This window comes from Chelonia mydas, chromosome 6 (genome assembly GCF_015237465.2).
Source record: "Chelonia mydas isolate rCheMyd1 chromosome 6, rCheMyd1.pri.v2, whole genome shotgun sequence".
Lineage (NCBI taxonomy): Eukaryota > Metazoa > Chordata > Testudines > Cheloniidae > Chelonia > Chelonia mydas.
The window spans coordinates 60,872,843-60,887,017 of record NC_051246.2 but is presented as its reverse complement, the minus strand read 5'-3'; the positions used below and the strand labels follow the sequence as shown (position 1 = coordinate 60,887,017).

General features: G+C 50.9%; 1 protein-coding gene across 4 annotated transcripts in view; it reads left to right on the top strand.

Moving 5' to 3' along the window:
* The first annotated feature begins 1,527 nt into the window (after nt 1-1,527).
* Nucleotides 1,528-14,175, top strand: part of CHRM4 (cholinergic receptor muscarinic 4) — a 41,956-nt gene continuing 29,308 nt past the window's right edge. For 2 of the 4 annotated variants that reach the window (XM_037900174.2, XM_037900172.2), the window contains exon 1: nt 5,344-5,680. In XM_037900174.2, the coding sequence (XP_037756102.1) occupies nt 5,626-5,680 (55 nt within the window). In that variant the 5' untranslated portion in view covers nt 5,344-5,625. Of the gene's footprint in view, nt 1,562-4,918; nt 5,681-14,175 lie in introns of those variants that run through there. The other 2 variants (XM_037900175.2, XM_037900173.2) reach the window with 2 other exon arrangements.

Here is a 14,175-nt window from a genome sequence, read left to right as displayed (position 1 = left end):
GAATGTGGCTTTGTGCATCCAAAAGTTCTGCAGCCACTGCTCATTATCCCAAGCCCATATTACAATGCAGTTCCTTCAGTCAGTGCTTGTTTCTTGGACCCAAAAGTGGCACTCCACCATCTGCAGCTCCTTCATCAATGCCCCCAATAAGCTTGAACTGGTTCTTGCGATGACCCACAGCAATTAGTCCACTGAGAAATTGCCATGCTCCCCACTGATTTGGTTCTTCTTTAGGTTCTGCAAATACAGGAGGATCGTGCATCCTGTGCTTACAATGCTTTTGACAAAAGCGCAGAGCTGTGCAGGCTCCATGCTTCTGTCAGAGGTGGCGGACAGCAAGGTGGACTGTGTGGGTTTGTGGAATTTTGAGAAAAGGTGTGAAAATTATGTGGTATGGATGACATTATGGGATGGAGACAGTTGCACACTAGCAAGCTGACCCCTTGCTCCCTGCACAACTCGCTTCAGCCCCACCATGCATTGCCAAAACTTCTCAGAAGATAGTGTGCTTGATGGTGGCAGATTGCACATTGGGATATCTGCCCATGGTGCACTGCACTGTGCATTAACACAGGCACTCCTGGTGAGCATGTGCAATGCCCACACAAGGAGACAAGTGCACATGAGCACAAGCAATGTGCTAACTGCAGTGGCTTTATGCCAACAAAATTGCATTGACCAAAGTTTATAGTGTAGATGTGATCTGAGACCCTGCTGGACAAGGCCTGGTAACACAAACCCTGACTGTTTGTCTTCCTTTTAGCCATCCCACCAGTCACTACAACAGGCTAATATGCCTGTTGATTTACTTGGGGATTGGTCCTGCTTTGAGCAGGGGGTTGCTTTGAGCAGATGACCTCCTGAGGTCCCTTCCAACCCTGATATTCTATGATTCTATGTGGCATGTCCCCTTAGCTGGGTGTGGGTTATTTGGGGGGGGGAAGGAGGGAGTAGTGATAGGAGGCAGCTTTCTGACACAAGCTTAAAAAATGTGGGCCAGATCTTTCACTTATAAATCAGCATAACTCCACTGAAGTCAATGGGGCTATGCTGGTTTGCACCAGCTGAGAACCTGGCCCTAGCACTAGGAAATAATTCCATTCGGATAATTCCAGATGAGGCAGAAGAGAAGGCACCTGCAAACAGCCTTGCAACTGGCACTAACTGAGAAGTTCCAGGAACTGGCCCCTGGTGAGCTTGTCTGTGGCCCCTGCAGTAGCCAGAGGAGGAGGGTCCTCTTGGTGCTGACGGGGAACAACACAATGGGAATTTATACAAGCGAATTGCCTGCTTGACCTTTTCAGGGTGCCGAGTGATGCATCGAAAATTCCAGCCTTAGAATTGTGTCAGCAAAGAAAATTGTCTAAATTACAATGCAACATTATCTTTGCTGTGACTCAGAAATCTCCCCCCTTCTCAGGGCAGGAGATTCCAGGGAGGGGGCACCGCAGGCTGGGCCCGTTTCTCCTGCAATCCTGAGACTATGAAATACTGCCAGTATTTTAACAAAGGGCTTCCTCAGAATTGTCTCCCTTGGCCTGATAACTCCTCTGTCCCAAAGGTAGGTGGTGTGGGGGGGTTGTGCATGCGGGGGAGAGAGAAAGGGTGCAGAAAAGGGAGGGGGCGTATGCAGAGAGTGTGTGTACGTGTGTGTGGAGACAAAGAGGAGGTCGAAAGGGGTGTGGGTGGATGGGTGTGTGCGCTCCAGCGGGGAAGGGTATGTGCGGAGAGGAGGGAGGGGTTGAGAAATCTTTTTATTTATTTTTCCTCCCTGACAAAGCCGCTCTCATAGCTACACGAGAGAAGGCAGCACTATGGGGTAAATCAGATTTTATGAAACTGTGTTTTGATGTTTTGTCCCTGGGAAAATATACCGAGCGTTTGAAAGCCGAGTGTATGAGGGAGCAAGAAAGGAGTTCTCGTTTACAATGTTTTGAGGGGAGGGGGGTCTTGTCTTTGAAAATCCTTGCTGGTCCATTTCAAAAGCAAACATCTTGCTCACCGGATTTGGATAAATCCTCTGTGGCCGTGCTGGTTTATCAGTGTCCAGCGAGGAGAATGGACTCCAGCAGAGGCAAGAAACCTACCCAGCCCTGCCCTCCCTGCAGTGGAGGGGTATGAATCGGGGACTCCCAGGCGTCCGCTGTAGCCTATCCCTAATCCTACATGGGAGAAAGAGCCATGGTCTCCTTTCTCACGTGCAGGCGAGGATGCAGAACACTAGCGCTAGATGTAAATGAACTACATCGATCAGTTTGGTTGTATGAAGCTTTTTAAAGAGCTGTAGGCTTCAGGGATTGGAGTGGGTTTTCAAGACGGACCATCTCTAATGGCTAAACTGGGGAGCATGGGGTTGTCTATGATCGCGAGGCCTCTTCCCATGGAACCTCTTCACTAGGTTTTTCTGCTAGCAACTTTCCTACCGATCCGCGGCATTCAAAATTCTAGAAATGCCTGTCCGTGATTCCACGTGTCGGCCGCTGAGCCATACAAGCTCATCTACCTCCCGTGCGTACCTCTGTCCTTGGTGCTGATCTGAGGGTGGTAGCTTTTCAGCCAGACTAGAGGGGAGATGCAGCATTGACGTCGAAGACCTCTGAATAACTTATTTAAAACACCCAGGAAAACTTTTGACTTCAGAATAGAAGATTTTTTGGGGGTGGAATCCCCACCGATATTTTCTGAAATAGAAGGCAAAGTGGGGAGTGGGGAGGAAAAAATTACCCATAAATATTTGAAATGAGCGTCAGGTGAAATTACAGGGTTTCAAATCAATGTGTCAGCTGCTGAAATATGAACAGCTGCTTCTTTTGTGATTTCTTTTCTTTCTCTGTGTTTTTTTAATGATTATTATAGCATCACTGATCTCTCTGCTGCCTGATCTGTTACACTGACGGAGCATTTGAGGACTCAGCACAGGAGTACATAACCTAGCCTGGTGCTGAGAAAAGCGAGGGAGGCCATGATTAAAAAAGAACGTGACACTATATTCTTGGAGCGGGGGTTCTGTTGCGGGGCAGGGACATTTTGAGAGGTTCTGTTGCGGTGGTGGGGCTCTGCTGCAGGGCAAGGCTGCTGTGCTGGGCTCTGTTGGAACACGGGGATTCTGGATTAGCGCAGGGATCGCCTGCAGTTTTGTTGCAGTGCTTGGGTCTTGTGTGGGGTTCGGTTGCAGTGGGCAGTTTCTGTGGAAGGTTCTCTTACAGGATCTGGGTTCTGTTGCAGTGCCAGGGTTCTAGGTGAGTTTATCTTGCAGTGCACGGGTCCTGTGCGGGTTCTCTTGCAGTGCCACGGTTCCGTGCAGGTTCTGTTGAGGTGCAGATGTTCTAATGCAGGATTCTCTTGGGAGGCAAATGTTCTCTGTGGGGCTCCTTTGCGGTGCTTGGATTCTCTGTAGGGTCCTGTTGCAGTGCAGGGGTTCTGTTCCAGTGGGGTTCCATCACATCCGCAAGCTCAGGGATACACCTCAGCTTGGGAGATGAACTCTTCCCCTTTGTTGCTCAGTTAAACTGCTGGAAATTCTTCCGAATCTCCTCCTCTCTTCTCCACTTGCATATTCTTTCTGCATATTCCAGCAGAGCGCCGGGGTGGTTGGCTAGAGAAGGGGAGATGTTAGAGAAATTAGAAAACCCTCTCCTGGCCTGACGAGGCGGGTTCATGGCTATGAACCGTGTAACAGGCGGGGTTCCATTCCCTCAACCCCTTGATTTGGAAGCGCAGTCAGGTCCAATGAGCCAGGAACGCTTCCCAGCTATTAGAGCAGAATGGGCTTTGGGGGAGCGGTGACATGAAGCGAAATGTTCAACTCATCGACTCCTCATTGTGTGTCGCTTCTTTGTGTGCAGCCAGTTTGTGCACCTCGGCGCCTCCTGGAGTCTCTGGCTCTGGGAGAGCGATCCCCGAGCAGACCGCGGAGTCTGCCAGGAGTGACTTCGTTTATGGAAACCCAGCCACTGGCGAGGTTACCTCCGTCCCCTGTCAATGCGCTCTGGCCTGAACGTCGGGTGCAGGGCGCGGGGGAGCAGGCAGGACAGAGGCTGCCCCTGGAGCTGCTTCCCATCCCAGGGCGCTGAGAATGGCCCTGCCATCAGAGTCCGCTCCCCTACCCTCCCCCCCACCCACGCCCCGCAGCCCCCTCCGACTCTGTGGGCCCGGCAGTCTGGGTATCTAACCGGACACTACCCAGCCCGGAGCGGAGGAGATCACACACGCAGGGGATTAGCCCCTGAAAGTGCCCCAGAGCCGAGTCTGCCTGAGCAAAGGCCTGCGCTCTGGGTCCCCATTGATGCCCGGTGAGCTGCGCAGCGAGAGGCCGAGCTCGCTGTCCCAAGCGGGAGCCGGGAGAACAGGGTTTAGGAAGCAGGCGGCCAAGACTCAATTCATCTTTAGTTAGGGAGCTAATCTCATTAGCCCTTGACCAGATGTCTCCGTAATGGAGCCCAAGCCCTGTGCCAGGGGGGTGGGGCAAGGCTGTCTCTCTCCGGATCCGGGAGAGCCGCTGCCACCGGAGTCCGGCCTGACTCCCTCCGCAGCAGGGCGAGGCAGATCCTGTGCCCTGGGCCGCCGCGCTCTGGGCGCCCTGTGGGCAGCGCACTCGGTCCCTAGCGCCGGCCCCTCAGCTCCGAGGCTCGGTGCTTGGAAAGGCTGAGGGCGGGCCCCCACCGGGGCTCTGCGATCGGCGCCACTCGCCCTAGTTTGTCCCCCTCACACGTCCCTTCTCCGCCACCCCAGCCCGAGAGGTGTCCGGCGCTGAAAGCCCGGGCGCGCCTCCCGGGCCGACAGCTCGTGGGTCCCCGGACTCTGTGTGGCTTGCAAAGCGCAACCCCCCCCCCGCCCCCCCCGCGGGCCACACAGCCGCGCGCCCTGCTCCCGGGGCTGCTCCCGCCCCTCGGCTGTGTCCATGGGCGCAGAGCTTGTGGAAAGGGCCGGGCGGTTCCCGCCCCACGCCCCAGGCGGACGGAGGGCTGGGAGCAGAGATTTGACAGAGTCCTCCCCCCGCCCCGGCCACACCGGCTGTATAGGGGCCCCCGCCGGGCCCCCCGAGGCCATTCACACTGGAGCCAAGACGGCCTGTGCCCTGCCCTCCAGCGAGCACCTGGGGCCGGCGGCTTCAGGGACGGTGCCTCAGACAAAGGCAAGTAATGGGGGCCATGACCCTGAGCTCCCGCCGCCCGCGCCCTGCCCTGCCCAGTGATGTGCCAGCGGCGAGCCACGGTCCCCTCAGGTTGGGTGAGAGGGGAAAGTAGCGCTCGCAGCCCCGCCGTGATTGGCTGAGGCTCCATTACATCATGGTGCCGGGGCTGCCTCGCTGCTTTTTCTTTTTCTTCTTTTTTTTTTTTCCCCTCGCGGGGGAGAAAAGTGGGCGCGCGCTAGTTAGCGCGAGAGGGCGGCACATCTGGGCAGGGCTGGGCGCCGGGCGGCCCCGGCAGGAGCGCTGGCCACGCCACGCCGGCCTGGCTCCGGCTCCGGCTCTCTTCGCCTTCCCGGCGCAGCCCCGGCTGCCGAGGGAAATGCCCGAGGCAGCCTCCCCTGAAGCCGACTCCGGCGCCTGGGGCTCGTTCGCTCTCCTTTGATCGGCACCAGCCCCCAGCCGCGAGCGCTGCCCGACGGGCGGGAAGATGCACCATGGGCTTTGAGAACGGCAGCGGCGCCGCAGCGCTAACGCCGTGGGGGGCGCCCGGTGAGTGAGCTGCTCCCCCCTGGCCGTGCGCGGGGCCGGGGGGCTGAGTGCACAGAGCGATCCCCCGGCCGGGCGTTGGCTGCCCTTTGCCCCGGGCCGGGCGCGCGTGTCTCTTCAGCTCTCCGCCGGGCTTCTGCTTACTACGGTGACCCCCTCCAGCCGGAGCGGGCGCCCGGGGTGCCCTTGGCCAAGGAGTTTGCAGGAGTGGTGGTGGTGTGGGGGCGGGGGATAGCGCAGATTGCATAGTGGGGGGTGATTCCCCCGCGGCCCGCCCACTCCCCAAGCGCCCTCTGCTCCTAGGCAGGGACGTGCCCCCTACTTTGGGGGTGTAGTTAGACGGGGCGGTGGGGGAGGCGATGGCGCCGGGGTACAGAGGCGGTCAAAGGGGTGGGGTCTGCCCCAGTCGCTGCACACAGCGGGGGTTCTCAGGGCAGCCGGCAGCCTCGGGCTCTGGCACTTCCCCGCTTTTCTAGGCTCGTCCCAAGAAGGCGACCGAGGCTCCGGGGTCGGGGAAGGGGCGCACGGGCTTTCCCGCGGCGGGCTGAGGACGCGCTGTCTCTCCGTCAACTTTCCCGGACTCCATTTGCCTAAAAATGGCTTTTCTGCGCTTCTCTCTCGCCTTTGGTAGCTGTCACTTGGCGCAACATCTGGGAAGCGGGGCGGGGGGGGGGGGCTCTAGCCGCCAGCGAACCGCTCCAGCTGGTGCCGGGGACGGGGACTAACCCAGATGCCACCAGCCGGCCCCGCCGCTCGGGGCAGCGCCCACGCCGGGCCAGTGAGATTCGGATCGCCCTGGGAAGCGGCTCTCAGGAAACAGCCACAATGGGTAGCACCGAATTCGGATCCAGTCTACAGCCACGTTAGACTGGTACCCAGCGCAGGAGGCAGTTTTCGCCTAGGGGACCCCGCAATCCGGCCCCAGCGACTTGCACTGGTCCCCTCGCCTTCCCCACCGCCTGCAGCCTCACGGGCAATCGCCACTAGAGACTCTCCGGCCCCTTATAACAGCACCCGGCAAAGCACGTGGCACTCACCTGGCTGCCCCGCAAGTCTCGGTTCCCCGGGTGCGGAGGGGAGCTCTGGGGACACGGGGGAGGGCCTACTCAGCCCTGGGCTTGGCGTCGCACTGCTTTCGCCGGGCGCCTGGCCGCGGGCACCGTTCAGGAGCAGTCTGGGCTGTGGAGCTAGCACCCGTGACTCCCTTACAGTTAGCGCGGGACTCAGGGGCACATAGGGCATAAATCAGGGTAGGGAGGACAGGGGGCAGTGTCATTATCAAGGAAACCCGGGATCGTTCCTGTTCCCTTAGACGGAGAGCAAGTGCCCTAGGCAACACCTTTGTTACAATGTGCTGGGCGCTGTACAAACTGGGCCACACGGTCGCTGTCCGGCAGAGCTGACGCTCTGATGGAGACAACAAAACAGGAGGGAAGGGGAGCGACGAGCAAACACAAGTGACTAGGTGGTGATTGGACAAGGGTTTAAGGACGTGTGTGTACAAAGACACTGGGAAATCTGGGATGTGTAATCATGAGCTGTTGTGGATCATGCTTATTGTGTGTCACTGGTATGATATTAAAGAGCAGGGCTGTGTAAATCTACCACTGAAGTATTGCAGAGAGGACAGCTGGAAATATGTATTAGATACCATCTAGTCCTCCCCACTCCCTTGCAGGACACCGATTGTTCCTTGAAGTCCATTCTCCTGGGCTTTGACTGTCAGTTTTAAATGTCCCCAGGGACGAAGAGGCTGGCATGACTCTCCTTATGAGAGGTTTCAGAGTAACAGCCATGTTAGTCTGTATTCGCAAAAAGAAAAGGAGTACTTGTGGCACCTTAGAGACTAACCAATTTATTTGAGCATAAGCTTTCGTGAGCTACAGCTCGCTTCATCGGATGCTCACGAAAGCTTATGCTCAAATAAATTGGTTAGTCTCTAAGGTGCCACAAGTACTCCTTTTCTTTCTCCTTATGAGATGATTCCTCTCTTTCACCGATCTCACAGTTTGGTTCCCCCTCCCCATTCACTTCACGTTTCTTTTGCTTAATTTCACCATATTACTTTAATTTTACCCACTGGGCCCATGCTAGGTAATTCCTGCCTTCCTTGGGTTTACTCACTGAAGGTGTAAAGTAAATCAGTGGGGTCGGGTGACTGATAAGGTGGGATTAGACTATGATGTGTGAATGGACTGGAATTTTCATTTGGGTCACTTTAAACAATGCATTCATTTATTGTATTGTTCTTTTCAACCACATCCCACCTGGAACGGTGGAAGTGGGTGACATCAGAATGGGCACCAGTAGGCGTTGCGACATCAGCAGCCCTCAGCTTTCTGGAGATATTGTTTGATGTGATGTTTCCATTTCTAAAAAAGACTCCTTTTCCCAGCAGGAAACTGTCTCAAAAGAGACTCCTTTTAAAATGAAAATTGCTCCTGCGGATTTCCTAGCAGAGGGATGATACACCTAGCAAGTGGGGTCTCCTGCTTAGGAGAAGCGAAGGGAGGTGGTTCCTTTCAATCCATGTTCATGCAAAAGATCCTCTCACTCTTCTTGGGACACCGAAGGGGTAAAAGCAATGATTTAGCAGAAGCTGATGTGCACAGATAAGGTGATCTCCCAGCTGCTCTCTTTCCATTGCAATGATACAGGGGTTCTCAGATCTTTTCGTGGCACTTTAAGGGAGAGATTGTTGTATGCCTGTCTTCCCTCTCATTTGCCATCCTGTGAGCTCCATCTCCTCTTCCTTTCACAGCTGTGCTGCCTCTGCCTTCCCTCCCCCTTTCACTGGGGTTCAGAGCATCTATCTTCCTACTAAAAAAAGAACAGGAGGACTTGTGGCACCTTAGAGACTAGCAAATTTATTTGAGCACAAACTTTCGTGAGCTACAGCTCACTTCATCGGATGCATCTGAAGAAGTGAGCTATAGCTCACGAAAGTTTATGCTCAAATAAATTGGTTAGTCTCTAAGGTGCCACAAGTCCTCCTTTTCTTTTTGCGGATACAGACTAACATGGCTGCTACTCTGAAACCTATCTTCCTACTGGGGACCAGATGACTTCCCTTGGGCAAATGATGTTAGGAAAGTACTGAACCCAGTACTGCCAACCCCAAATGAAAAAGTCATGAGTCACACCCCCCCAGATCATGAGATTGGTTTAAAATCAGGATATTAGACCGCCAGTTAGGAGCGCTGGGCTCAAGACTCTCTCTTTCACAGACTGCCAGTGGGACCTTGTCAAGTCACCGAGGCCCAGTTCCACCAGGGTGTTTTGACTCCTAACTTTCTCTGAAATCAATGGAACTTTGGAGCCTAAACACCTCTGAAGATCTGAGCCTTAGCCTCTCTGTGCCACCATTTGACATCTGCCGAAGGGGGATAATAGTACTTCCCGGTGGTGCTATGAGGATAAGTCCATTAGAACTTGTAAAGTGCTTGGATACTGTGGTAATAGTGGCCATACAAGTATCTAAGGGTACATCTACACTGCAGTAAAACACCACAGCTGGCCTGCATCAGCTGGCTCAGGCTGTGGGGATATAAAATTGCAAGGTAGACATTTGGGCTCTGGCTGGAGACTGAGCTCTGGGACCCTCCCCACTCAGCGGGTCCCAGCACTTGGGCTTCAGCCTGAGCCCAAATATCTATACTGTAATTTTATAGCCCTATTAGCCTGACTCAGCTGAAATGGGCCAGACACCAGTGTTTTACTGCAGTATAGACATACCCTAAGCCAGTTAGATAGTTTCCTGGAGCTGGGGATTTAAGTAAAACACCAGATATTGGAAGACTCATGTTAAAATTGCAAGAGTTGGCAACCTTACTATATTTTTAGCTTTTTTTTTTTTTTTTTTTTTTTTTTTTTAAATTTTGGCAGCTGGAAATGAGGTGCCAGCATCAGCCAGCTCTCTCCACAATTCAGTTTAGGAACCTCTTTAGTTATTCATTGTCCTTCCTAACCTGACCAGTGGCACACCCAGACAGAGGTCTCCAGTGTGGACCAGCAGTCACAGCTTGTGCTTTTACCAAAAAGCTGGAAAACTACCTTGTTGTTTTCATTGGCACAGTTCATGTTAGCTCAACACCAACTAATGTCATCCATTCCCAGAGAACCAGTTAACACCAGTGCCTGCTTGGGAGACACACCCATTCCAGACAACCAGCCAGTACCAATTCCCACCTGGTAGAGTCATGCCCATTCCAGAGAACCTGTGAGGTGATGAACTAGAGCCTGATTAAGCCACATGCAGTGATGAATCATTTCTATGCTAGGCTCTAGCGAATCCACAAGTCAGGAGCTGGTCTGGTGACTCTCAGAGCAGGTATTAAAGCCTCACAGGAGAAACAGTCACTCAATCTGCCTAATGTCGCTTCATGGCTTGGTGCATTCCCCTGCTTGATAGCGGTGACAGATACCACAGGACTTAGCTTTTTCCAGCCTAGTTGCCAGCCCTGTGCTTGCCTTGTTCTGAGCCTGCTATTAACTCCTGGTTCCAGCATTGACCACTGGCTCTGGTTCTTAGGCAGACTGTCACTGCACCAACCACTGGGCCTGGCCATCCATGTCTCAGTTTCTGGCAGAAGAAGACAAGACCAGTTCTGGTGGTTCTGTTTCCAGAGAACCAGCCAATACTGGGACATGCATGTACATATCCAGTTGTATGAGACACATATATTTAAAAGTGAAGAGTGGTGTTTCTGGCTGTTTAGTTAGAGATTCAAATAGAATGCTGCTCATATGCTAGCCGCATGTACTCCATCCTAGGCAGAGCGCAACTGTTATCCCAACAAAACACTCCAGCGTATACTATCTGAAATGGTGCTTGTAACAACCAGCACCACTCTCCTTCCCCATTAACATCAATCTAGATAATCTCTCCCAGGGAGTAGAAATTGCGGGACATTTACTCTGCCTACCTGGAAAGCCCACACGCAAAAGTACAGCAATTTTCTATGGCCAAATGTATGTATATTTAAAGTAATGTTAAGGTTACACATTTAGATGCAGAAAATCAGGGCACGAAGAAATAAAAGCTCTCACAAAGCACAGGTCAGCAGAGCACCTAAGCACTTACTTGAAGCACTTTGCTAAATCAAAGCCATAGTAACGTTACTTTGTTCATACTGTACATATTCAGGTGACATTTAATAGCATAACTATTAATCAAAAGTATTATGTGCAGTGTGGGTGAGTTAATATTACTAAGTACTATTACTATACTTAACTTTTGCATTCTATTCTTATTTTATTATTATTTCATGGTGCACAAAGGCATGATGGGAACTTTGCATTCTCTTTCAGGTATGGACAGTAATTTTCGATGAGTTCTATAATGTCAATTTTAGATGAGTGGGTTGTGGGGAAAATGTTGGGGCGGAGGATGGATGGATGGATGGATGGATGGGGAAGGGTAAATGTTATTATCACAATGGGACAGTTTGTTCTCTCATGTTAGGCACGTGACCACCTCCATAGATTAGTATGTTGTTTTTAATACAAGAAAGCCTAACAGAAATGATTTAGTACTGGCATAATTCATTTATTATGGGCGTTGCAGAAGGGGCAGTGTGTTTGTGTTTAAACCTGTCCTCACAAGATTCTAATCATGCACAGTGTTGGGAGCCAGATAGGTACCTGAGAGAGAGAGTTTTTGCATTTCATTGCCTTGTTTTTAATAAGACAGCAAACACCCTATCCCCTCCCCTCCCAAAATGTGGGAAAGATACAAAGGGCCTCTGCATGTGGACACTGAAATTGTGCTAACTATGCTCTGGAGTTCCTCTCTCACTGAGATGTCTGGAGGTCTTGAGAGTAGTGATCCAGGGCCACTGAAGTGAATGGGTTGGCAAGTCCCTGCTATTTTTTCTGCCAGGCTGCGTTAACAGGAAAGCAGCACCTCTAAGAAGAAAGCAGATGAAAACATCTGCAACAGGAGTTGATAGAAACGTAGGTTATAATTTAAATGTGCCCTCTTTGCATGCATGCTGCCAGATGTCCACACTCAAAATGCCATTTTGAGCTTGCATATGGGTAAATTAAGTTTAGCTAGCCACACAGTAAATTAAGTTTGGCTAACACCCAATAGGATTTTCTCTCACATGGCCAACTGGTACTTTTACCCAGGATCAGAAAATCGGGGCCTTAGTATGCACCTTTTGGAGAATTCTGCTGTCAGTGTGACATGCACTAATTTTCTCCCCCAGATTTTCCCTAAACAACCTGGGAATAGTAACTTCTTGGGCAAAACAGGTAGGAGCGCCAACATTGGATGTCACAAAGTGGGTGGGGTGCTGGTAGGTTCTGCTATAACCTTAGCAGGTACCTCTTGATTATGTTCAGAAGTGATTTTTTCAAATCACTTATGACTTCTGAGGGTTTATCTCCTTCCCTCCACAATTCTTCCATAGGAACCATTTCCATGCAACATTTAGAGGAATTTTTATTCAGCCATATCTGAGTTCAAAGGTGAGCATAATGAAATACTGGAAAAATGCATTCTTCACTCTCCAATAGCTCAAAATCAGCTTGGGTGTGTGTGTGTGGGGGAAACAATTGTGGGTGGATTCTGAAACCAAGTCTACAATATTTAGTCTAAAGGAGCATTTTTCAGAAAGTTCTGAGAATGGAAATATGGATGATAATGAAAGTCCCTATCATGGATGCTGTGGAGTGGTTATAGAGTTCCTGGTCCTCAACAGTTACCAGAGAGGACCAGGATAATATAGAGGGACTTCCCAGTCAGGGAGTTCTCTAGTTATGGCTCTTTGTGCTTACCTCCTCACCACAGAAACTAGACTCAAAACATACAAATCCCTCTATTGCCCCAGTTTTCTAGCAGATACAGCAAGCATTTCCTTCATCCAGATCTGTCTGCACTTAAACTGTAGCAATACTCACCGGTTTTATAGAGCTTTGTGCATTCAAAGTGCTGTACAAGCATTAATTAACCAGTCTTCACATCCTACCTCAGGGCTCAGGCCCAGATCATCAAAGGGGTTTAGGCACCTAACTCTCAATTTTATAGGGACAATCCCAAAATGCAGGGCTTTGTCTTATATAGGTACCTATTACCCCCCACCTCCCGTTCCAATTTTTCACACTTGTTATCTGGTCACCCTACCTAAGTTCCATTGGTTTCAATAGAAGTTAGGTGCCTAATCCCTTTGAGGATCTGGGCCTCAGTCTCTGTTCTGGGTTGAAGAATCATAAATCACTCATTGGTGTTCCTCCAAAATTGTTTAACTTCCAAGGAGTTCAAATCACCAGTTGAGAAACAGCAGGAACCCTCAAGCTATTCTGCCCAGGTTACTAACCAGGTGTAGGCTGGATGATTGTAGCATCATTGCTTATTTATATAATTATTGTATTAATTAGTTGCAACAAAGTATCACTCGACCAGGCATTTCTGGCCTATGGGAGCACATTAATTCATATGAACTCCATTTAAACCTTTAGTTACTGTATTAACTCACTGTGCATACTGCCTCTCATTTGCATTTCCATCCTGCATATGTTCAGAGTAATTCATTTACTGAACTTACAAGCAGGATTTAGGCATTTCATAGGCATATTACTACTTGACCATCTCCTATGACTCTGGGCCAGAAGCTTGGTGACAAGTGGTAGAAGGCTATGCTGCTGCTCCATGCCATGATTTTACTCATGGCAGAGTGGAAGGATAATCAGACATTAATGTGGGTGCATAAAGCAGTCCAGCCTCTCCTGAAGAGTCCCCAGAACATCTCATCTCAGTTACCCTGGTCTGCTCCCTCCTTCAGGAGTTCTGCCTCTTGTATTGAGAAGGGAGGAATGACAGCTGAAGGTAAGAAACATACAACCAGGCAACAGTCTTCACTTGCCTTCATGGATACACCCAAACACCATGTGCACAAGCCCTCTCTTTCCCCAGACACCATCTGTGCACGTACCCTTCACACACACACCCTTCAGTTTGTCACGTCAGTATAATTGATCATGGGCCACAGTGTTAATTTGTGAAATATATTAATATAAAATCCTGGTTCATTTAAAATAGTGGCCTTTGGAGAATTGCTCTCTGTGAGGAGCCTCTGGTGGAGAAACTTGTAGACTTGTAAACTTGACTTTGTGCCACTGTTTACACCCGTAATGGTAGCATAATACACCCACTTGAACTCTAACGATGTTCAGAGGCTTGAACTTGAGTGATGGCTCATCATACACTCATCTCACTTTACTTTGCCATGAAGTTGGCTGTACTGTCAAAGCCCCGAAATGGTGCTATGGATACAAAGTCCTATTGCTATGACAACCCAGAGGTCACTGAGGGAAGTCCTGCAAATAAGAGTCCTGTTAGCAACGTAATCACTCTTTACCTATACTCTGTGACTCCATCCTGTCCTACACCATTCCTGCTCTGCTTAGCTTGACTCAACTCTTCTCTTCAAATTGTGCAGCCACACACTGATCACAGAGTCCCCCAGCATCTGTCTGGGTGAAATCTTCCCCAT